The following is a 23,031-nucleotide window of genomic DNA, read 5'->3' as shown; positions in this document are numbered from 1 at the left end:
CCCACAGCCAGTGTTTCTTTTTCTTATGATCTTGGCCAAATAGACTCATTGAGAGTTCGGACCATATTTCTGATGTATACATTGTATCTCTCTTTGTAATATTAAAACTCTTCATGGTTCTGACCAAAGATTCCATTCCACCAGCCATTGCCCATAAGTCCTTCCTCTGGCATTTGTTTCCTTCTTTTACTCTTCCCAGAGAGCCATTAACCTAAAGAAAGGGTGACAAGAAAAACTAGAACCTTCTTTCCCCATAATTGGATAGTAAACATTTGGCATTAAAAAATGTGTCCCTAAATATCTGTGTATGTATGAAAATAATATATTTTATATAACATATTTTGGGACTTCAAAGAAACAGCACTTGAACAAACAGTATTAATTAACAATAACTTAACGACAAAAACAAACATTTACAGTTTTACACAAATCGATAGCCCAACTTTTAATTTGAGGCTTATTTCAACACATGGTTAATGGTGGACTAGGTACATTTTGTGTGTTTGTATGCCATTATCTCTGATAAACACATAGATATTTGTGTTTTGTTTGGAGCTTATAATTAGTAAATGTAAGTTAAGCGATCTTAAAGATTAAACTGAATCTTTAGTCTGGTATAAAAAGCATTCCTATGACTATGTTAATGAATTAAATGAAAAGAGAATGAGTGTATCAATTTACTTACATATAACCATGAAATGGGACTGGAAGCGAATTCTCGAGGCAGTCGAAAAGCACTGTAAGACTTCTTTCAGGATGAGAGTAGTTGGTAGACTCAAATGAGTGCACTTCAAGTACCTTTTAATAGAAAGTTGCTCCTGATTGGCTGCTGAATTGGTCACCCTATGCATCCTTCATTTGATTGGCTTGTAGACATTAAGTGTGATACAGGTGAAACAATTATGTTCAAGAATATCGTTCCAAAATAAGAGCTGTAGTGTGACCATGGGAAGGTCATCTTTGTTCGAGGTGATTTTGGTGGCTCTGCAATGTACAGTAGCAAAGTTATTAAAATAATTTAAAATAAAAATTCACCAAAATTGTCCAAAAGCATTTATTGTCCAAAATAAGAGCTGTAGTGTGACCATGGGAAGGTCATATTTGTGTGAGGTGATTTTGGTGACTCTGCAATGTACAGTAGCGAAGTTATTAAAAATGATTTTAAATAGAAATTCACCAAAATTATCTAAAAGCATTTCTTGTCCAAAATAAGAGCTGTAGTGATTTATTGTCCAAAATAAGAGCTGTAGTGTGACCATGGTAAGTACATCTTTGTTCGAGGTGATTTTGGTGACTCTGCAATGTACAGTAGTGAAGTTATTCAAATAATTTCAAATAGAAATTCACCAAAATTATCTAAAAGCATTTCTTGTCCAGAAAAAAGTGCTGTAGTGTGACCATGGGAAGGTCATCTTTGTGTGAGGTGATTTTGGTGACTCTGCAATGTACAGTAGCGAAGTTATTAAAATAATTTCAAATAGAAATTCACCAAAATTATCTAAAAGCATTTCTTGTTCAAAATAAGAGCTGTAGTGTGACCATGGTAAGTACATCTTTGTTCGAGGTGATTTTGGTGACTGCAATGTACAGTAGCAAAGTTATTAAAATAATTTCAAATATAAATTCACCAAAATTATCTAAAAGCATTTCTTGTCCAAAATAAGAGCTGTAGTGTGACCATGGGAAGGTCATCTTTGTGTGAGGTGATTTTGGTGACTCTGCAATGTACAGTAGCAAAGTTATTAAAAGTAATTATAAATAAATTCACCAAAATTAGGCTGCAGCATTTTTTGTCCAAAATAAGAGCTGTAGTGTGACGGTCATGAATAAAGTTGTTCTGTCTTGGATCACGCTGGTTCATTCTGTCTCTTTGTTGTTATTTTGTATAAATGACTCAAAACGCTTGGTTACATTATTAAAATTATGAAAGTTAAGCATGGATAAGGATGAATATATTATGAATATTAATAGAGCCACAGGTTTCAATAATTTAAATATAATTAAGCTGTTTATTTATTGTTAGGGAGAAGGGGTGAAACTAAAGTTTTTCTCCTCATCCCTTTTCGGACATATAAACCAAGTGTTGGACAGTTTCAATTGCTTTATGTTTTTTTCCCCCGTTTTTTTAACTAGTACCTTTTAATTAATTCAAAATTAAATCAAATTATTCCTGGTTATCAGTTGATAAATACCTACATTTAAATTTATTTTTCAAAGTATGTCGTCTTCCTGGTTATCAGTTGATAAATACCTATATTTAAATTTATTTTTCAAAATATGTCGTCTTCCTAAGCCACATTCACGTTTTCTTTTTTATTTATTTTACATCGGTTATGGTGTATTGTCTGGCGTGTTGTGCCTTACGAGTAATGGGAGCGTTGTGCCGTGGGCGTGTCGTGCCGTAGGCGTGTTTTGCCATGTGGCTGCGGCTGCAGATAGACCCTTCTCAATTTTGATGGTGATACAGGAAGTAGTAGCCAGGCTGTAACTTCGCCTCATGGAATCGTTTCTACTGCGTGCCGAATTTTCTTTCGCTTTTCGAACAGTGCAGGCTTTGTGTATCGGTAAGTTACTTAACAGTTTATACCATTAGACGGGCAGTTTGTTGGCTTTGAGCTGACAGTCACAACCGCATTATCTCGCTTAAAAAGCCACAAATGTTAATCGATCAGTCAGGATCGAGTCTTCGGTATGTATTGTGACCTACTTATTTACCGGTGTTACGGCCCAACTGGGTGGCGATATAACTGAGGCAGATCACATCTGCAGCTGCTATATACGGGAACCAGTTAAATCGAAAACCAGTTGGGCCATAACACCGTACCTAACAGCTGCAGATGTGATCTGCCTCAGTCAGCAGATTCGTCACCACATTCATTACTGGCAATTTGCATGTCGCAGCTTTCACACCAGTTACCAGTCACAAAGTGCTTCACAAGAATAAAATACAAGATCAAATATACAAGAAGGATTAATTCAGAATACATAAAAAAACAGAAACGGGGATATAAACAGAGGTATTGATTAACTAAATTAAAAAAACAACAACAAAAAAACAGAAAGAGGGATAAAAACAGAGGCATGGATAAAACATTATTGTTGAATCAAAAGTAAATGCACACCTACTGTCTGTCAAAATAGATGGGTGAGAAAACATTATATTAACCAAATTAAAGTTATATCATAATCCTATAATATTGTAATAATATTAAACCGATTTTCATTAAGAAATTAATGTATACAATGACATGGTTATTTTCTAAAGAACTTTATTAGCTTACCACTGAACAGAAGCTATCCTGTTGTGTTTGCAGACAGAACCGGTGCAGTGAACAGAGGGGGAGACAGACAGAGGCCGCTACCTGGTGCTTACTGAGTAGGAAAGAATGCACTGCTTGGTTCTTGCTCTTTTTTCAATGTTACTGCCTGATTCTGGTGAGTGAACTCAGAGAAATTAATTAACTTTGAATAGCTCAGATGCCATTCTCCTCAACACACCCACATTTCTTTTTTAATCAGTGCCAATAGGCTCATGAAAGTGCCCTGTCAGGTATGTTTTGTACCTTGTGCTTTCATTGCAGCACTGAGTCACACTGCATCACATGCTTTCTTTTTGTTGCCACAGTCCTTGCTTCCCTTCCTGCTCCAGTCAACGTTTCTGTCATCTCTGTCAACTTCCACCATGTCCTGCGTTGGGATCCTGGACCTGGCACCCCACCAGGTACACAGTACATGATATCCAAGAGGTAATTTCCCTGTCCACCATCTTGTTTGCTGTCTCTGCTCTCATTTCTTACCACAAACCACTTGATGCCATTTCCTCTCTGGATTTGAGACAATGTCCCGACAGACTGTATTCTCTAGATTCACATTTCAAATGTGTCTGTAGTGTCAAGCATACAAACTGTCAAGTACTTAAACAAGACTACAAATTTAGCCAATTTTAGGCTGTTGATTTGAAAACGTTGGCTTCTTTTTTTAATCAAACCATGTCTTTATTACGGCAAACGCCATAAACATCACAATATCCTAATAACCTAATTCCTCTGTCCTTGAGATGAATAAGGTTATTAAAAAAGAAAATCACAATTCAATCAATAATACAGATAAATTAACTTAATATATAAAGTACAGAGGTTAAGTGGTATGAAGAACAGTCTAAATTTCATCAAGGTATCTTTCAGTTTCTTCAACAAATATAACCGGAAATAATAAAGTGAATCAGGGTTCTCCAGAAAATTGTCAAAAGTTCCAAAACTCAACACCTTATTTTTTTGTTAAACAGCTTAAGGCTACAAGTCCTCCTTTTCAGCTGTGGGGAATTCCACATCAGTCTTTTCTTACTAGATAGATTGCTTTTCTTTTAAGAAACAAAAGATAATTGGATGGATTAAATATTTTGTCTATAAAATGGCTTAAAGTACTGTTGTGTATAAGTTAAGAGTCAAGTATCGGCACTTCTTTTGAAAAATTATGACAACTTAAAATATATAGTGTATATATACGCTTGTATGTTGTTTGGTGGAAACTTTTTTTTTGGTTGCACCATGACAATTACACATCCTTTGCATCACAGGATACTAAATGATTGTGTGGTTAACACTAACATGAAAAACATAACATTTTGGCTCACTAACAGTAAGATGTAACATGTTTCTATTCTTCATTTTGTTGATGAAGGCAAATGATTCAGACTGCCAAAGTTAAATTTTTCCCCCTATTTTTTACAGTTCATCCTGCCTTCAAATCATTTTTTTTTTCTGTGATTTTGTTTACTAAATTTTTCTTTCAAGTCCTTTTTAGAAACGTGTGCACAAAAAAAAAATGTGTTTTCTTCACATCACTGTGTAGTTAGAACTCCTGTACTCCCCAAACAGGAGATCTGATGAAAGGAATACTACATTTCATACTGTCGTTTTTCATTCTTACAATTCAATGTCACAACATAAAAAGACTGTATCAAACTGTTACAAACATCCATCTCAGTTCACGGACCCACTTCCTGCCTCAGCTCCAGTCTACTATGCTTGCTGTAATTGTGGGCACTCAGTTTCTGTGCAATGAAAGATAGCTTTGAAATCCTTAAAAGTTAGTGAATTTTAGAAATTAAAATAAAATCCTTGATGTTTTTGACTGGGTCATTGACAGTGCTTGGATTTACATATTTCATGCTAAGATAAAAAATATTTAAGTTCTTTTGAATTGTTTTACTTAACTTTAGTAAACAGGTGTTCAAGCTATGTTTTCTGAGAGCTTCTGTAAAGTCTGCCTTCAATAACTGTCACCAGGTAGGGTGGGGTTCGGCACAGCCTCCCAGTCCGTCTTGATCCGCCTCGCCTGGCCGTATTTGTCAGCTGTGCCACTGTGGGGAAAAGAGAGTGTACTTAGGTTGCGGATAAACTGGGATAGAGTCCCCAAACGCTTGGGGTGCGGTCAAATTGTCCTTCCCATCTACTTTTACTATTCCTTGACCTCAGTGGAAAACGACATGAGGTCAGGGAAAAGTGCAAAGGAGAAATGATAGGACTGAGGAAAAGCCGACAGTTCTGCTCAGAGAATCCAACTGGACATTCACTATACTACGCCATTAAAAGCTTAAAGCTCCTTTTCTATGCATTTAGAGAATCCGAACAGCTCTTATCATGGCTGCCGATCAAATACTTCTGTGTCATCCCAAGATTTAGGAAACTTCAAAGCAAATTTGAGAATTTGACCGTACCCTTGATTCTCCTACTGGTTCACTCAGCACCTGCCCTGGCAATGTTGGCACCCTAGGCGAGATTTTTTTTAAAAAAATGCAACATCTAAGATGTGCAATATGTAATAAAAAAAATATTAATGATGTATTAATTACGAAAAGAAGGAAACTTTTGAGAACTGTTAAGAATAATTTCATCCTTTTTCGACTAATTTTTCGGTGAGGATGGAGACATTGAGCAGTTAGGTAGAGAAGCAGGAGCAAGGCAGCGCGAGTTCGGCAATGGTTTCGTGACTAAGTTCCAGTCTTGGGCTGAGTTCCAGGACCTGGCATTGCCTGCCTCAGAAACTGAGCAAAACGATCAGAGAAGCTAAATCAGCTTTGGGAAAATCTCCAGACATGATCTAAACAAAGTCATAGAAGAAACTGTCTGAGTGTTTAACCACAATCAAAAACAATCTGGTGACAAGTCACAGTTTTAATGCAGGAGATAACAAGCTTGATCAGGAACAGGTGTGCAGCCCAGCTAGGAACTCAGGAAGACCACGCCCACTGACAGACAGAGAACCTATAGACATAGGAGCAGTGAAATCGGAGCCATGACATAAACTTCATGTTTGCGGCGTGGTGGTGCCCCCCATGGATGACGGCACCCTTAGCATATACCTATACAGCCTATGCCAAAGGCCGGGGGTTCACTTAGCTTTTCATGCGCGTTGAACCAGCTCTTTCGTCCCGCGTCCGGCCGATCCGTGCGTCTGTGTCTCCAGCCCCGAGTTCGTCCTCTACTCCCACTTAGCTGCCCGTTCCTGGTCTCACTCCATCCGTATCTCTGCTCTGTCCGTATTTCCTCTTTTCTCTGTCTACCCCCAGTCTTTAAAAAAGGCAAGCCCTTTACCTGCCAGCCAATCTCCAGTTCCGAGGGAGTGTGTCTCTATTAGACGCAGCTGATTCCCATCATCCAACTTTCATTAGGAAAACAAATTTCCACAAACTGCATGCAATAAATCAATCAAAAATCACAACAACAAATTCAATAATTAGTAAAATGTCACGGCAAAATAAAACATGCAATTAAAACAATTAGGTGACAATTGAATACAGCTAAATCACCCTTTCCAAATCTGACATAACCATGTCTCATTCTTGTTGAATTTGAGGGAATTGGGTCTGCAAAGTCTTTGTAACGTCCTAAAATTTGGTGGCCAAGTGTTTGAGGTGTGGGAACCATCGAGATGAATAGCAGTAAATTAAAGTGTGCTCACTTTCAGTGTTACCTATATAAGCTATAATGTGTCTGAACTGTCAGCCTCTTTGAATTAATTCGTCATGCTCATATCAGTGTTACAGGTTTTTATCAGCATCTCTGAAGCATGATCATCTGTGACCTTTAATTTGGTCACATTTTCAGTCAGAACACGTTCTCTTCTGATCATCTGTGGTTTACGTAAGCATCTCCTTTGATGGAATATCTGACTGTGGGGTATTTTTTCTCTTTCTCAACGGCACAGTTTCACATGTGTGCAATCCAGCTGTGACCACAGAGAGGAACCATTGATTTAAGAGCTCAGATAATCATATCTACTTTGAAGGTTCACGTTTCATTTAATTGTGCTTGCGTGCATTGACAAAAATTTATATAGGCATGCCTTTTTCATGGCTGGATTAGCCTTGTAACCATTTATGATGATATCGTGTTTCAAAAATGTTGGTCACACTTCACTATCTTACTCATAATCAAATCATGAAACATAAGTCTAGTGATATTTTTCTTGTTTTCTTCTGACAGTGGCAGTATTTAAGCTCAGATTTGTGTAAAAATGATATGATAAAAAAAACTGGAAGACCAGTAGTGAATTTTGGTAGTACTAGCCTAGTACTCATGTCAGAATACCATATAGGTATATCAATGAGCCAGTAGCTGTGTTTCCATCAAAGCAGGAAGCAGCATTTAACTCACTGGCATCTTCTATGTTTATAGCATAACTTTAACCCCCCATAATTTAATAATTATAGTGGCCCATTATTGCAACACTTAAAAAGTAGTTGGGTGCTTCACTCCCCTCTATGATGATCCAACAATTATCTACTGTAGATACATGGGCCATGACTGGGAAGGAACTTTCAGTGTAGATATTTATTTGCCATTATAAATTAGAATAAGCCAATTCTATAGATATAGAAATAGATCCACAGAATCACAAGTATTTTTTGTTATTTTATAACCCGGGGGGGGGGTGTAGTGGTTAGCGCTGTCGCCTCACAGCAAGCAGGATCTGGGTTCAAATCCCAGTTCAAACCAACCTGGGCCTTTCTGTGTGGATTTTGCATGTTCTTCCTTTGTATGCGTGGGTTCTCTCTAGGTTCTCCAGCTTCCTCCCACAGTCCAAAGACATGCAGATCGGGTTAGGTAAATTGGGGAATCTACATTGTCCGAAGGTGTGAATGGGAGAGTGAATGGTTGTTAATCTCTGTAGGTGGCCCTACAATAAACTGGCGACCTGTCCAGGGTGTACCCCACCTCTCGCCCAATGTCAGCTGTGATTGGCTCCAGCCCCCCCCCCCCCCCCCCCCCCCAAATGGATAAAGCGCTAACCGATGTATCGATGGATGGATAGATAACACAGGGAAAAATATAATACAATAATAAGCAATAGCTAACGACAGGCCGTGGTATACGCAGGCCGTGGAAGTGAGCTGTTGCTTTTATAAAACGATTACAATGTATAGCGAAATGAAAGTAATAGACACACCACAATTTGAATTTTTTTATTTCGTTTATGAAATACAAAAAAATTGTCCACATGGTTACTATGGAAGCCCCTCAATCACTGAAACATTTTATCAAATGCCACATATTAGAGTCAAAAGAACAAGCAAAAGAGAAAGAGAAAAATTCTATTGGACACAGTTGTGTGTTTCAGCTCAATGATATAATGACAAAATAAAACACTTCTTATGATATCCAAATCTCTTTCACACCTTTGATTTTACATTTGATGGTGCACTGTAAGTTGAGCACAGTAAAAGCTTTTTTTTTTTGACGAGTCTTGTGAGAGACTGACCTTTGAACTTTTATGTGTGTAAGTAGCTTAATATCTACACGTTTTTACACCCCTAGTAAAAACATATTGTTCCCTTACACTATAAGACTGAAGGTTAATATTTACATAGTCACACAGGGCATTGTAAGAATGCCATTATCGTTATCATTATTTTGTGCCTGTGATGCAAGCCCATCTGCCCAATTAGGGGCGCGTAAACTCGACCTACATCCACACTACTAAGTTTTAGTTTTAAAAGGCATCTATGCTACCTTAAACTCTAAACAGTTAAACTTTTGAACATGTGATAATATTCCCTGTTAACTTTGAGGAAGTTCAATCAATGCTCAATCTGGACTAAAGAAACAGTATCAGAACCTTAGTAGTAGCATAAGGTAGCATATAGGTAAAAGTCCTGCCAGTTTTCATATATAACAGCAGCAAGGGGCCATTTCCTTGCTCCTGTTGCCTTGAATTGTTGTGAGAATGCACTGTGCTCACAGAGGTTGTTACATCATTGTTTGTGCCATTTCAGTCATCATCATCAGACCTGTCACTACTAGCTACAGTTCAATTTCAATTCAATTCAATTTTTTGTGTATAGCGCAAAATCATAACATTCATTATCTCAAGGCACTTTACAGAGATGCTCATGATATAAGTTCCCACAGCAATGTAGGCCTATAGCAGCATAACTAAGAGATGGTTCAGTAAACTCCTGAGCAGCTCTAACTATAATCTTTATCAAAGACGAAAGTTTTAAGTCTAATCTTAAATGTGGAGAGGGTGTCTGCCTCCCTGACACAAAATAGGAGCTGGTTCCAGAGGAGAGGAGCCTGGTGGCTAAAGGCTCGGTCTCACATTATACTCTTACCGACTCTGGGAACCACAAGTAGTTTACAGAGCGAAGTGATCTATTGGGATAATTTGTAACTATGAGCTTTGTAAGATTAGTCTGGGACCCAGACGAATTCTGGGAGCTCATTTAATTTGCTATGTCAGAATCAGTCTGGATCCCGTCCATAGGGAAGTGATTTCCCTCGGCAGAACACTTGCCAGCTCCAAACACAACCAATTATCTGCTAATGAACGAGCATTTGACTTAAAGTACCCATTATTGTTGTACATTCCTCTTTATTTTGAGTTACGTTGTCATTATTTACTCAGGCACCTTTTTGGCAGCCTGTGTAGCGCAGCTTCGGGTTCTGACCTTTGTTTACATTTTATCGGTATTTTTACACGTTACGGGGCGCCCATAGCTCTCATTATTGCGGGGAATGCGTTTGTGAAGAGAGTGAGTATTTTGTGTGTTGTAATGCATTTCGCAGGTATTTCTGTGATATATACATATATATATATTCTGTGATATATACATATATATATATATATAACCTATGTAATGCCCCGCTAAGTTGACATCTCCTCCAACATTTTCCCGTCGCTCGACAGATGTCACATTATTTGTTGCTATCCAATTGCGGCCAGAGGCATTTTGCTCTGTGTTCATTGGTAACTTCTCTTGGAAATCGAAAATGAAGCGAGCGGTCCCAGACTAATACGCATTTGAGTATTAGTCTGACTACGCCAGGATGGAGCCTGATTATTAAGGGCTTTGTAGGTGAGGAGCAGGATTTTGAGATATATCCAGAATGTTACATGAAGCCAATGCAGAGATGCTAATACTGGAGAAATATGATCTATTTTTCTAGTTCCTGTCAGAACTCGTGCTGCAACATTTTGAATAAACTGGAGGCTTTTCACAGACTTGTTGGGTAACATCCTAACAGTAATGAATTTCAGTAGTCCAGTTTAGACATAACAAATGCATGGACTAGTTTTTCAGCATCCTTTTGACATAGGATGTTTTTAATTTTCTTATTATTATCTAGTATTGCGCAGATGAAAAAAGGCTGTCCTAGAGATTTGTCTTATGTGTGAGTCAAAGGACATGTCCTGGTCCAAAATAACTCCAAGTAGAGCTGGAGGCTAAAGTTATGCCATCCAAGGTAAATATATGCTCATATAATAACTCCTCACTTGTGATTCTGTGGATCTATTTCTATATCTATAGAATTGGCTTCTTCTAATTTATAATGGCAAATAAATATCTACACTGAACATTCCTTCCCAGCCATGGCCAATGTATCTACAGTAGATAAGTGTTGGATCATCATAGAGGGGAGTGTTTAGGGTAGAGTAAAATTACCTCATTTTTCTCTGAATTTAAATGTAAAAAATTATAGGTCATCTAGGTCTTTTTGTCTTCGAGACAGCCGGAAAGTTTGTCTACCTGATTGGTTTCATCAGGCTTTATAGATAAATACAGCTGGGTGTCATCTGCATAACAATGGAAATGTATGTGGTGCTTTCTGATAATTTCACCTAAGGGAAGCATATATAAAGTACTGGTCCTAGCACAGAACCATGTGAAACTCCATGACTCACTTTTGTATGAGTGGAAGAGTTGTTGATAACATAAACAAACAGAAATCTAGTCTCTGTAATAGAATCTTGTTATCAATGTAAAATCCAGCATTAAGATCTAGAACGAGAACAGAAACATGTCCACTGTCTGAGGCCATGAGAAAGCTGTTGGTAACCTTTAGCAGTGCTGTTTCTGTGCTATGATTTTTTCTAAACCCTGACTGAAAATCTTCAGTCAGAAATTGCTATATTTTCTATGGTAAGCATAGAACAAATAAAAGCAGAGCTTCGCATTATAGGCCTACAGAATCAATGAATCCACGGCATGACGTAATCACTTTATACATTCAGTCCGTGCGTAAGATATCACAAATGTAAAGGAGCCAGGTCATTGGACAAACAAATTCCCCATCAAGCCATGCACAGCAGAGCAGGGCACAAGAATTAAAGGACAAAGAATAAAGTGCTTGTGTGCTTTGTGCCGAGGGGAAGTCACCGAGGTAATGACACACGATTATTAAAAAATATATATATTTATATTTTTTAAACTCCTATAATGGGCCCCTGTAAGCATCTGGCTCTACAAGGCACCGGTAGCACCGTCGATAGTTTGATTGATGTAATCAAACAATTTTTCCAGTCTAGGTATTAATAATCTAGTTTAGTGGAATGCCACTTCCTTTGTAACCTACACGATGTCTGTTTGAAAGCACAAGTTTGTGCATTGTACCATGGAGCTATCCTCTTCTGTTAAACTATCCTGCACAATACTCACACTTGACAGTGGAGTAAATAATGATGGAATTTTTTCCTTCAATTTATTTACAGAGTTTTCCTATAGACACCTACTTTAATAGTACTTTTTTTCTGAATTTAGTGTAGTAAATAATTGATAATTCAAATGTAATCCAAAAATGATCTGGTGGAGGGGTTTTGAGGAAATATTAGATTTTCAATTTCTATGCCTTATGTCAGAATAAGGTTGATGGTGTAATTAAAACAATGAGTGGGTTTATTTACATGTTGAATGAAACCAATTGAGTCTATTAGTGAATAAAAAGCGGAACTAAGACTGTTGTTTGCAACATCTACATGAATGTTTAAATCACTCAATACAATTCAGAGAATACAGATAAAAAATTCTGAGTAAGGGCCTGGTAAAAGATATCCAATAAGATCACACTGAATCACCAGTTGGTGTCATCGGATGTCGTTACTGCCGACGTGAATAATAATTTTACCATATCTACGTTATATACAATGATGTTATTAATAATAATAGTAGTAATAATAATGATGGGTTTGGATCCTGCAGCTCTGGGGTCAGATCTACTAGGAGAGAGAGAAAACAGAGTTAGTGACATGTAATGTAGATACATGGGGGCAGAGAGAGAGAGAGAGAGAGCGAGAGATGGAAAAAGTGGGAGAAGGAAAGAAGATAAAGAGAGAGAGAGAGGGAGAAAGAGAAAGCGGGAGAGGGAGAAAGATAGTACGTGGCGTTTTGACCCTTGTTGATATTGAAATGAAAATGCATTGAGGGCAGGACTGTTATCATTCCTATGGTAAAGATATGAGTTATGATAGTCTGATGTTTCATGGCCTGCATTGAAATTATCTACCACGGCAAGTGCATTGATTACAGAGTAATCTGTGAAAACTCACAGATTACTCTATATGACATCATTAACTGGTTTAGCTTTTGTGAGCATGTTTGAGGTGGATCTTTTCCACATATAGAACATGTCAGATCGTGATCCAGTAGGTGGCGCTATGGCGTTCGGTTAATATTGACATGGAGATGTGTTGAGGGCAGGACTTTTTTCATGTCTGAGAAGTTTGGGTCAGATCAGACCATTTACCTTTGATTAGTGGTAACTTCCTGTTTCAGGCAAAGGCTCGAACAATGCCACATCATCACCAAGTTATCACAGCAAGGGGCTCTGACAAAGTCTCAGGATTTTAATAACTTTTGATTCCATACGTCTTGAGATGACACTAAATATGAAGTTGCTCGTATGAAATCTGTCGGAGGAGTTCGTTGAAATACCTTTTTGTGGGTCTCTACAATACCAAATTCCATTCATCTACATGAAATTTGAAGCAGGGGGCCTTGACTTTGAACTGTGGTAAAGGGCTTTATTGAGTCATTTTGGCACACCCATGCCCGAGACCCCTAGAATAAAAAAATATCTCACCAGTCCTGATCTCTCATCTCTCATCTTCAACCGCTTATCCGTGGTCGGGTCGCGGGGGCAGCAGCTTCAGTAGGGGGCCCCAAACTTCCCTTTCCCGGGCCACATTAACCAGGTCTGACTGGGGGATCCCGAGGTGTTCCCAGGCCAGTGTGGAGATATAATCTCTCCACCTAGTCCTGGGTCTACCCCGAGGTCTCTTCCCAGCTGGACGTGCCTGGAACACCTCCCAGGGGAGGCGCCCAGGGGGCATCCTTACCAGATGCCCGAACCACCTCAACTGGCTCCTTTCTACGCAAAGGAGCAGCAGATCTACTCCGAGTTACTCACGGATGACTGAGCTTCTCACCCTATCTCTAAGGGAGACACCAGCCACCTTTCTAAGGAAACCCATTTCGGCCGCTTGTACTCGCAATCTCGTTTTTTCGGTCACGACCCATCCTTCATGACCATAGGTGAGGGTAGGAACAAAGATTGACCGGTAGATCGAGAGCTTTGCCTTCCGGCTCAGCTCCCTTTTTGTCACAACGGTGCGGCAAAGCGAGTGCAATACCACCCCCGCTGCTCCAATTCTACGGCCAATCTCACGCTCCATTGTCCCCTCACTCGCAAACAAGACCCCGAGGTACTTAAACTCCTTTACTTGAGGTAAGGGTTCATTCCCTACCCGGAGTAGACAATCCACTGGTTTCCTGCTGAGAACCATGACCTCAGATTTTGAGGTGCTGATTCTCATCCCAACCGCTCCACACTCGGCTGCGAACTGATCCAGTGAGTGCTGAAGATCACAGACCGATGGTGCCATCAGGACCACATCATCTGCAAAAAGCAGTGATGAGATCCCCAGGCCACCGAGCTGCAACCCCACCCCACCACGACTACGCCTCGATATCCTGTCCATGAATATCACAAAAAGGATTGGTGACAAAGCGCACCCCTGGCGGAGACCAACCCCCACCGGGAACGAGAGAACCCGGACACAGCTATTGCTTTGAGTATACAGGGATTGGATGGCCCCAAGAAGTGACCCCCTCACCCCATACTCCCTCAGCACCTCCCACAGTATCTCCCGGGGGACCCGGTCATACGCCTTCTCCAAATCCACCAGTCCTAATGCGTGTGCAAATTTTAACAACTTTTCAAGCACGTTTTGGGCCCACAAAAAGCCAATTCGCTTTTGCTAAAAATAATTCCTACGATGACAATAGGTCCCGGGAGCGACCCGACCCCGGTTAAGCGGTTGAAGGTGAGATGACAATAGGTCCTCGCCTTGTCAGTGGCTCAGGGGCCAAATTTTCTCCCGCTCATCCTGATAAAAGTTGAACTAATTAAATAAATTTAATAAATTAAATCAATAGAAATTATTGTTTTAGACTGCCTGGATGTACTGAAAAAATATAATGAGGCAATAAGCCCAAGAGGCAGTGGTTTACAGAGATTGTATTCCCCTTAGCTGTTTGCTTCCCTTCATTTTCTTTGCCTGGTTGGTTTTAAAAATACCATTACACTTTTTTTTGCAAGTGAGCCCAGACCCCTGATAACAAGCTGGGTAATTTGCAGCTCTTAAACATGAAAGATGACAGGAAGGGTGATTTGTTAGCCAGGTTGAATTGAAATGTTGTTGAAGTGGAGGTTCAACATTAAATTGCCTTTTGGTCGGCTTTCAGACCAGACGGCTCTTATTAATTATTTTTTTACAAGATAGAACTTCATGTTATAAAGGATCAAATATTGGTTCTGTTCATTTACACATTTTTTTTTCACTCTTAATGTATATTTCTGTATATGGTATTTTGAATATACTGTGCATTATATAGGCATAGATACAAAGAGATAGAAGTAGGAAAAAAGTAAGTGGCAAGTGTGAAATAAAATGTTTGAACTCTGTTTCTCATTGTGCAGGTTAGATGATAAACGGCGACTGAACTCAACGACCACATCATTAAAGCTGAAGCTGAAGAATTACTACAAGTATCACCTGAATGTCCAGGCATACTACAACCAAACATGGTCCCCAGTGTCCAACAAATACACTTTCAGCCCTTTCAAAGACAGTATGTCTACATGAGTGTCTGAGTTGCATGCATGTTATTTTTCTTAGTTTGCCTTTATTTGTCTGCTGTAAGTCTTCTCAGTCAAGTGAGAGCGCTAGAGCTAAGTTGAATGTTAACTATTACTAAAATGATAATCAACAAGTCAGTTGACAGAAAATGCAGGCAGTCTGCGACCGAGTTGAACATGTATTCCTGTACGTCCGCAGTGTACCTTTACACATCTCATTCGCAAACAGTCCACTACATTCATGCTACAAACATTAATGGACTACAGTACAACCAAACTCTCTTACTCAATTCCCATGAGTAACAAGCGTTTGGTAAAATTTTGGTGAGACATTCCTAGTACCCAGAGGATGCATCCAACTAATGTTGATGCTCTTTTAATTTAGTGCCATCATCAGTTCAAAATGCTAATTTGACCAATTTTGGTTCATTAACAACAAGACTAACAGCAATACAGTCAACCTATGGGCTAATTTGCATTCTGACATGCTAAATAAAGATGGTGAACTTGGTAAACATGACACCTTTACCTCAAAGCATAGTTGTGTCCAAGTACAGCATCAAAGTGCTGCTAGCATGGTTGTACAGACTTCAGTCAGACATAAAAAATGGCATTTTGTATTCATGGGGTATCTGTGGCTCAGGAGAGCTGTTGTCCACTAACCGGTAGGTTGGTGATTTGATCCCAGCCCCTCCACTCCATATGAGGAGGAGGTGGATGTGACTTGTTCTGTGTCTTCTGTTAAATTTCTCACTGACCAATTAACTTACTACATATAAATGATTTCAGTTCCTTATAATGTTTTGACTGTGTGTGTGTGTGTGCGTGCGTGCGTGCGTGCGTGCGTGCGTGCGTGCGTGCGTGCGTGCGTGCGTGCGTGTTTTTGTGATAAGCCACAATAGGTCCTCCAAAAGTGTCACTGGCTGGATGTGGCAACTGCATCCAAATCAACATGTCACTGCCGGAGGCGGACAGAAGCTCAGGAATAAATGATATCCAGAAATTCTTCACTGCCTATTTCCGAATTTTTTGCAGGAGAGGAAAAGAAACAGTGGTAAGAAATCATGCTCTTAAGTCACACCACAAATTTCTTCTACTGGTCCTCATGAACTACTTACTGAGCACTGCATTGGCATCACCATACTAATATTGGGAAGGGCCTCCCTTTGCTCTCAAACAGCCTCAGTCCTTTGTGTTCTACAAGATGTTGTAAAATATTATAAATATTTTTTTTAATCATATTTTAGTTGTTATGGATAAGCAGTTTCATAGTTACATTGCAGTTTAATGCTCAACTGACTTCTGATTGGTTGATTGGTTTAATATGCTAACTGTGCTTGTTAAGAAATTTAGTTAAAGCTATGGAGCTTGGAGAGCACACTAGTCTTTGACTCTGCTTATATTCCTATACTAGGGTTCTTATTGCGCGTACTGTACCTTTAATGCTTGTGTATTATGTTTAGAGTACTTTGTCTTAATTTTTTTTTAATTTTGTATTTCGTAAGTTTTCTCAGTAAACCTTTTGAACTGCTGGAAATGAAAAAAAAAAGTCCCGGTACTCCCTTTATTCACGTGTGCCATGTATTGCTGGTATTTGCAAATTATTAAGTACTAGGAATTTCGACAGAGAATACAATATACCAGGAGATATTAGTGATGTCCATAACATACATTTATTTAAATGTTTAACATTCCCATTACAGTGTCTAAAAACGACTTGACATTTATTAGACATTTGGGTTTACAAAACACCAAAGCTACAGTTGCAATTTTTAAACATTTCATTGTAATATACTCATACTATACACAATTTAACAACTCAGCCTTATTATAATCTGCATTTTTACAGAGCTTGGCAAATAAATCAGTTACGAAAGTACCAAGTGCCCCAGTTACCAGAGCAGCCATGGGTCTGTAAAATAGCAAAGCTAAAAATATGTGCCCTGTGTCTACTGTTGAATGGTTGGAAAAATAAAGCAATTGCTGGGTGTGAAACCAAGTTTTAAATCCAAAATTGTGACTGAATTACAGCTTAATGTATGGAGTGCTGGGGACACAGGCTGGAATGGATTGGATGGTAATTTTTTTTATCATGTTTTCTCTCCTTAATTATCCTGCAGGGGTCCTACAAAACACAAAACAAGAGTTTCACTCTTGATAACTTAAACAGAGGTACGGAGTATTGTGTACAGGTCCACACAGAGATTAGTCAGAACAAAAATACTGAGCCATCATATTGGAAATGCACCTTCACCAGCATTATGGAACCACGCAGAGGTGAGCTGAACTCTCAGAGCTGAATGTTATACTGTTTTGACAGTGTTACGGTTTTAATAATAAGAGTGGTGTGTGTGTGTGTTTGTGTGTCTGCGTGCGTGCATGCGTCTCTTCAGACCCTCTTATATTAGGTGCAGGTGCTGCTCTTCTGATCGTAGTTATGGGGGTCCCGATAACCTTTGTGTTTTGCCTCTACTACACTGGATTCCTTTGTAAACTTAAGGCCCTGCCCACAACACTGGTAAGAAATCTGCCTGTCTGTCTGTCTTGTCTTTTATATTTCGTCTTTTTTATTTGTTTATTATTATTTATTTTTAGAGATACTGTTGGTGAAGTTGTTGCTTCACTACTGGAGCCAGGGTAGCTGTTTCCCCTTGTTTCTATTTTTGTGTGTCATAGTAGTGTCATAGTTACCACACTGACATGGGAGTGGCATGTGAGAAGCATACTTGCTAGAATGGCAAGCTATTGGTTTCAAAGATTTGAAGTTTGGGTCTGTTAAGCTAAATAACATTCTCTCTTACCTGTTGTGGTATCAAGCCATGCAGATAGTTTTATCAGGCCATGCTTACAGACAGTGTTGTGCCTGAACTTGTTCATATTTTGGGCCAACGTGAACTGAACTTACTGTATTACTGCCTGATGAATGTTACTGTGAACGCGTTCATTCTGGTGTCTGTGAACGGCACGCTCTCTCTGTTTAACTTCGTTCAATAGGGTGCCAGATATCTATAGAGCCTTCCAGGCGAATACCCGGCTAAAACACACCGTAAACAGGCCTTAATATGTAGCAGAAAAAACACCCAATCTGGCAACACCAGCAACCAGTGTCACACCGCCGCATCCGTCATCAAAACAAAAAGCAGCATGGAGGTGACAGCAGCATGGAGGCGACAAAGCAGCAAGGAGGCGCCGTATGAGCATTTATACGAGTTTTATGACAAGGGCGGTGAGGATGGGAACAATCTTACATTTTTGTGCAAACGCACTTCAGCCACATCCACACCAAACCTGAAACGGCACATTGAACTAAAGCACCCGGCTAGCCTTTCAAGGTATGTGCAAGCAAATAAAAAATAAAAAAAACAGTCAAGACAGATCCTCGACCCAAATCCCATTAACTGCGTACAGGAGCGGCTACATTGTCATCTCCCAGCCGCAGCTGGACAATCTGGTGGTGCAGTATATTGTCGGAGACCTGCAGCCTTTGAGTAAAGTGGAAAGCCCAGCTTTCATAAACTTAATTAAGGGGTTGCAGCCATCCAAAAAGGTGCCATCGAGAATAAAAGTGCAGACACTGTTAAACAAGAAGTTTAAAGAAAACAAATGTGAACTTAAGACTGAACTGTCTGAGATCGATGCTGTGTGCACAACAGCAGATTGCTGGTCAGCTGTGAACAAGGCATTTATGGGCATCACTATCCACTGGCTAAACAAAACTGATGTTTCTAAGAGATACTCTGCAGTACTGGCATGCCGGTGGATTAAAGGAGCACATACACATGATGTGTTGGCAAAATTATTGTCAGATGAAGCCTCATTCTTCAGATTTAACAAAAAACTCAGACTTTTTTTCATTCATTATTATTATTATTATTTTAGTTATTTATGTGGACTGTAACCAGTGACAGATATTCATTCAGTTAAGGTATTTTCACTCAACTGGACAGAAAGTAGAAGCACTGTCCATGGCCTTGGACTCTGACTGACTCTTTTTTTTTTACTTATTCATTGGGCAAACAAGCCAAAAAATTTAAAAGTGACTTAATAATGTTGCACTTTGAATATTGCACTTTCAAGTTCAACCTTAATTTCCTACCTCAGTCAGGTTCCTACCTCAGTTTGTGTTAGTAGAGTGGTCTTGAGGGTTTTACTATTCATGTAATTTGTTTGTTGAACCTGCCTGGTATATTTTTCTAGGATTCCAGTATTCCTTTTTAGTATGTACTGAAATGGAATTTGAAATGTAAAATTATTATTGCACCTTAAGGATTACTGTCCTGTTTTTCTTATAATAGTTCCTCATTAAAGAAGACCATTCAAGCAGCAAGTTTTTCCTCATGTTTTTGAGAATATATTCTGTAGGGGTGAAAGCTGCAGCTGCTACTAGTGTGGACTGAATGGACAGCAACAAAGCGTTAAAGCAACAATGGGGAAAGGCTGTCCCCTCAATGCTAATGTAAACCCTGGTTGGATAAGTATTCAAAATTGGATATGAACATGAAATCTGACGCATAGTTTCAGTGTTAAAACTGATAAAATAATTACTGTCTGTGGTTCTATATGGGCTGTGGCAATAATTTGAAAAATAATAGCTCGCAGCAACATATTGAAAAAAAGAACTGAACTAGTTCATTTTTGGAACTGTGTTCAAAATTTTGAATTATGAACTATGAACTGAACTAGTTCATTTTAAAATTTGTGAACTGAACTTTGAACTACTTCATGTAGAAAGTGAACTTTCCCAACACTGCTTACAGATATCCATCAAGATTTTTGCCACTGCCCCAATATAACGGAGGTTAATGGAATATTTGCTACTTATGATCTGTATCTGGATATCTTCTATTAATCAGGAAAGCCAAGGCAGATATGGATACATGCAGAATGTGCTGCAGTCATAATACCATCAGATTGTCCAAACCACAACTGAAAACAGAAGGTTTTTGTAAATAACAGACAATTCAACAGTCACACCCATTTTAAACAGTTATTGACCGATCAGACGAGGTGAGAAAGTTATTCATTCTTCACTCACCTACTTCATATATTCTTCAAATATCAGAATCTCTTAGTGAATAGTTCCAATTTAAAACGGTCACTTTATAAAATTCAGGTAATGTCAATGAACTGTACACTTGCATACACAAGCTTACCAGCTTCAGCCTGTGCTCCATACCAAATGAAACCAAAACGATGAGACAAGTAAATTAGTCATTTTCAGGAACTCCAGGTTTCAGTCAGGTTTTAATTTAGCCCTCAGTTTTCAAACTGAAGGGTGCCTGCCTTTGGTTGAATAGATAATATGGTTTTGTGTTTACTTACAATTGTGCTACTTTAAGTTGAAATAACAATTTAAATGTCTCACTCTCACTATCATCCTCATCTTTATCTTTAACACTTCTTCCTCATTCTCTCTTGGCCAATCTAGACAGCTCTGAGCCAAGGCTACACCCTGACACCAGAGGGAACAATCTCAGACCCAGTCTCTATTAGCCCACAGATCGGGAAAGAGAGAAAGCACAACAAGAACACAAAGTCACTTCCTGCCACAGGGAATGAGGAGGAAGAAGAGGAGGAGGATGATGAGGAAGAGATAAACGTCTACATAGGTAAAACCCTGCAGTTTCCCTCAGGTGAAAGTTTATGCTGGGGATCTGGTAACGTTTTGCAGAACAGTGAGCCAGCTACGTCCCCAGACTGTGGGAGTTTGACAGTGAGGTTGTCAGCTGAGGTGGAGGTATCCGATGCAGAGTTTGATGGTGGGGTAACACATGGGGTTCTAGATAAAGATGGGGCCAAAGCTGAGGGAGCAAAGGTTTCTTTCATGACTGAGGAGCGTCACATCAGACTCCAGGAACATTTCACAGATGGGGAGGAGGTGGAGCAGGAGGAGGAGATTAAGAAAAAGGAGGAGTTTGTCAGCTCTGGCAATGTCAATCTGCTCTCAGTCACCCTTGCTGCACTGAGTGTAGGTAAGGAAGAGGATGAAGAGCAGAATGCAAAAGAGCCTCTCTCAAACTTTTTGAAACTATCAGATCTGGAGCCTCTACAAACAGTTCAAAAACAGACTTTAAGCAACACAGTCTCACAAACTGAGTCAGAGGATCAGACAGCTGTGGGGTTAGTGCAACACACACATGAGGACTTTACTGAGACTGGATATGAAGGCGTGCATGCAGACACTTCTGGGTGCATCGAATCACAACATGAAGAAGAGGAGGTGGATGATGACAATTTCATTGAATATATGGCACACACATGATACATTAGGTTGCTCTAATGTGTGTAGTATGTACATGTGATACTCATGCACTTTATGTGTATGACTATTTATTAGTGCATTTCTTCCCAGCAAGCACATTCCTTTTTAAAGGAAAAGTTGAACTGAAATATCTAATGCAGTCGGAGAGTGCTTAATGCTGAGAGGCCCTTTGACATGTTCCTAGTTTAAATCTTGTGTTCCTGCATTTATTCTTTTATCTCTTGTTATATGCCAAATATATGTCAAAAAACATATCATAGTATTTTTTTTTTACATCAAGGTCTTTTCCTGTTTAAAAGTTTTAAGTATTTGATGACTAATCCTGCACTCAGGAGAGTTTAGGCTACTTATTTTTCATCCAATGATACTGCTTTGTGGATTTTTTTTATTTAGCTTTTCAACACCAGCACATTTTGAGTGACTAAACATGCCAGCCCAGTGCCAGAAAGGGACTACATTTAGCCAAATTCAATGGATATAAACAAGCATTCTATCAACTAAAAAAAGCACAGATGGAACTAATAACATAATGATGGCTCTGTCTCTTTAATTTGGCAGTAAGCCGTGACATTGAGCTAGTGATCCTGACACAGCTAAATGGAATTCAGCCAGTGTTCAATTTAATATTTACACCTGTGCTTTTATTCTGAAAAAAGGTTAATGTCCAAAGTGCACATCTTAGAGAAGTAGAAATGGATGTTTAATGTACAGGTGCTGTCTGACATATTGTATAAAATCCTATCAAACAGTAAAGACGGAGTTAATGAGAAGTCTTGCTTTGAAGGCTATGATTTGAACATGTGGTGTTCCATACAATGCTCAGTGTGGGATACTATTATGACATGAACGTTTCATGTGAGTAGTTGCACATCACAGTTCACAAAGCTACGTCAGTGACCAAGCTCCTCAACTTCTGCTTGGTCACATGATTTCCTATCAGGAACTTCCGCAGGTGCTTCCTTCATGAACCGCCGGACAAAGTTATTACATCTGCAGCCAAGTTGTTTTTGGGATACCAGAATTTGAAACGTTCAAATTCTTATCGTCATCTGACAGCGTGTGAACATGTTTTAAAATATTATATTTTATATTCCTTTGCAATGGTACACAGCATAAAATAGCCTGCTTTAATGTGCTTTATGTTCTATTTTAAGTTGTATGTTTAAATTGTAAATATTAAATTGTCATCCTTTTACAATAACTTTTTTTCATACAGACAAATTTGCTCTTTACCACTGGATCTGCAAAATAAAGCATGATATAAATTAAAGTCTATTAGTATTATTATGTTGTCATTTTTCTGAAGTGTCTGTGCAGTGATCGCTGCACTGAGAAAACCCCGATGCCGCT

At 39.0% G+C, this 23,031-nt stretch overlaps 1 protein-coding gene across 3 annotated transcripts; it reads left to right on the top strand.

The window, feature by feature from the left end:
* Window positions 1–2,426: 2,426 nt before the first annotated feature.
* Window positions 2,427–22,951, top strand: LOC118282867 (interferon lambda receptor 1). 3 transcript variants are annotated; one of them, XM_035604381.2, is made up of 8 exons: window positions 2,427–2,564; window positions 3,315–3,435; window positions 3,626–3,746; window positions 15,261–15,412; window positions 16,313–16,473; window positions 17,540–17,696; window positions 17,813–17,937; window positions 20,848–22,951. In XM_035604381.2, exons 2-8 carry the CDS (start codon window positions 3,387–3,389, stop codon window positions 21,679–21,681), a joined length of 1,599 nt encoding a protein of 532 aa, XP_035460274.2. In that variant the 5' UTR covers window positions 2,427–2,564; window positions 3,315–3,386; the 3' UTR covers window positions 21,682–22,951. The 3 variants fall into 3 exon arrangements, with proteins under 3 accessions (XP_035460274.2, XP_035460273.2, XP_035460272.2); XM_035604380.2 differs by lacking the exon at window positions 3,315–3,435 and having other exon boundaries at window positions 2,428–2,564; window positions 16,322–16,473; XM_035604379.2 differs by lacking the exon at window positions 3,315–3,435 and having other exon boundaries at window positions 2,428–2,564.
* The last annotated feature ends 80 nt before the right edge of the window (window positions 22,952–23,031 follow it).

This window comes from Scophthalmus maximus, chromosome 14 (assembly GCF_022379125.1).
Source record: "Scophthalmus maximus strain ysfricsl-2021 chromosome 14, ASM2237912v1, whole genome shotgun sequence".
Lineage (NCBI taxonomy): Eukaryota > Metazoa > Chordata > Actinopteri > Pleuronectiformes > Scophthalmidae > Scophthalmus > Scophthalmus maximus.
The sequence above is the reverse complement of the archived record's forward strand: the minus strand, read 5'-3'. Positions and strand labels throughout refer to the sequence as shown.

Excerpts from the sequence above, each read along its gene's own strand:
- LOC118282867 (XM_035604379.2), top strand. The coding sequence starts at position 2,498 with ATGGAATCGTTTCTACTGCGTGCCGAATTTTCTTTCGCTTTTCGAACA. Across the intron at positions 17,697-17,812 it reads CATTATGGAACCACGCAGAG|ACCCTCTTATATTAGGTGCA; the intron begins GTGAGCTGAACT and ends GCGTCTCTTCAG. Across the intron at positions 17,938-20,847 it reads AGGCCCTGCCCACAACACTG|ACAGCTCTGAGCCAAGGCTA; the intron begins GTAAGAAATCTG and ends TGGCCAATCTAG.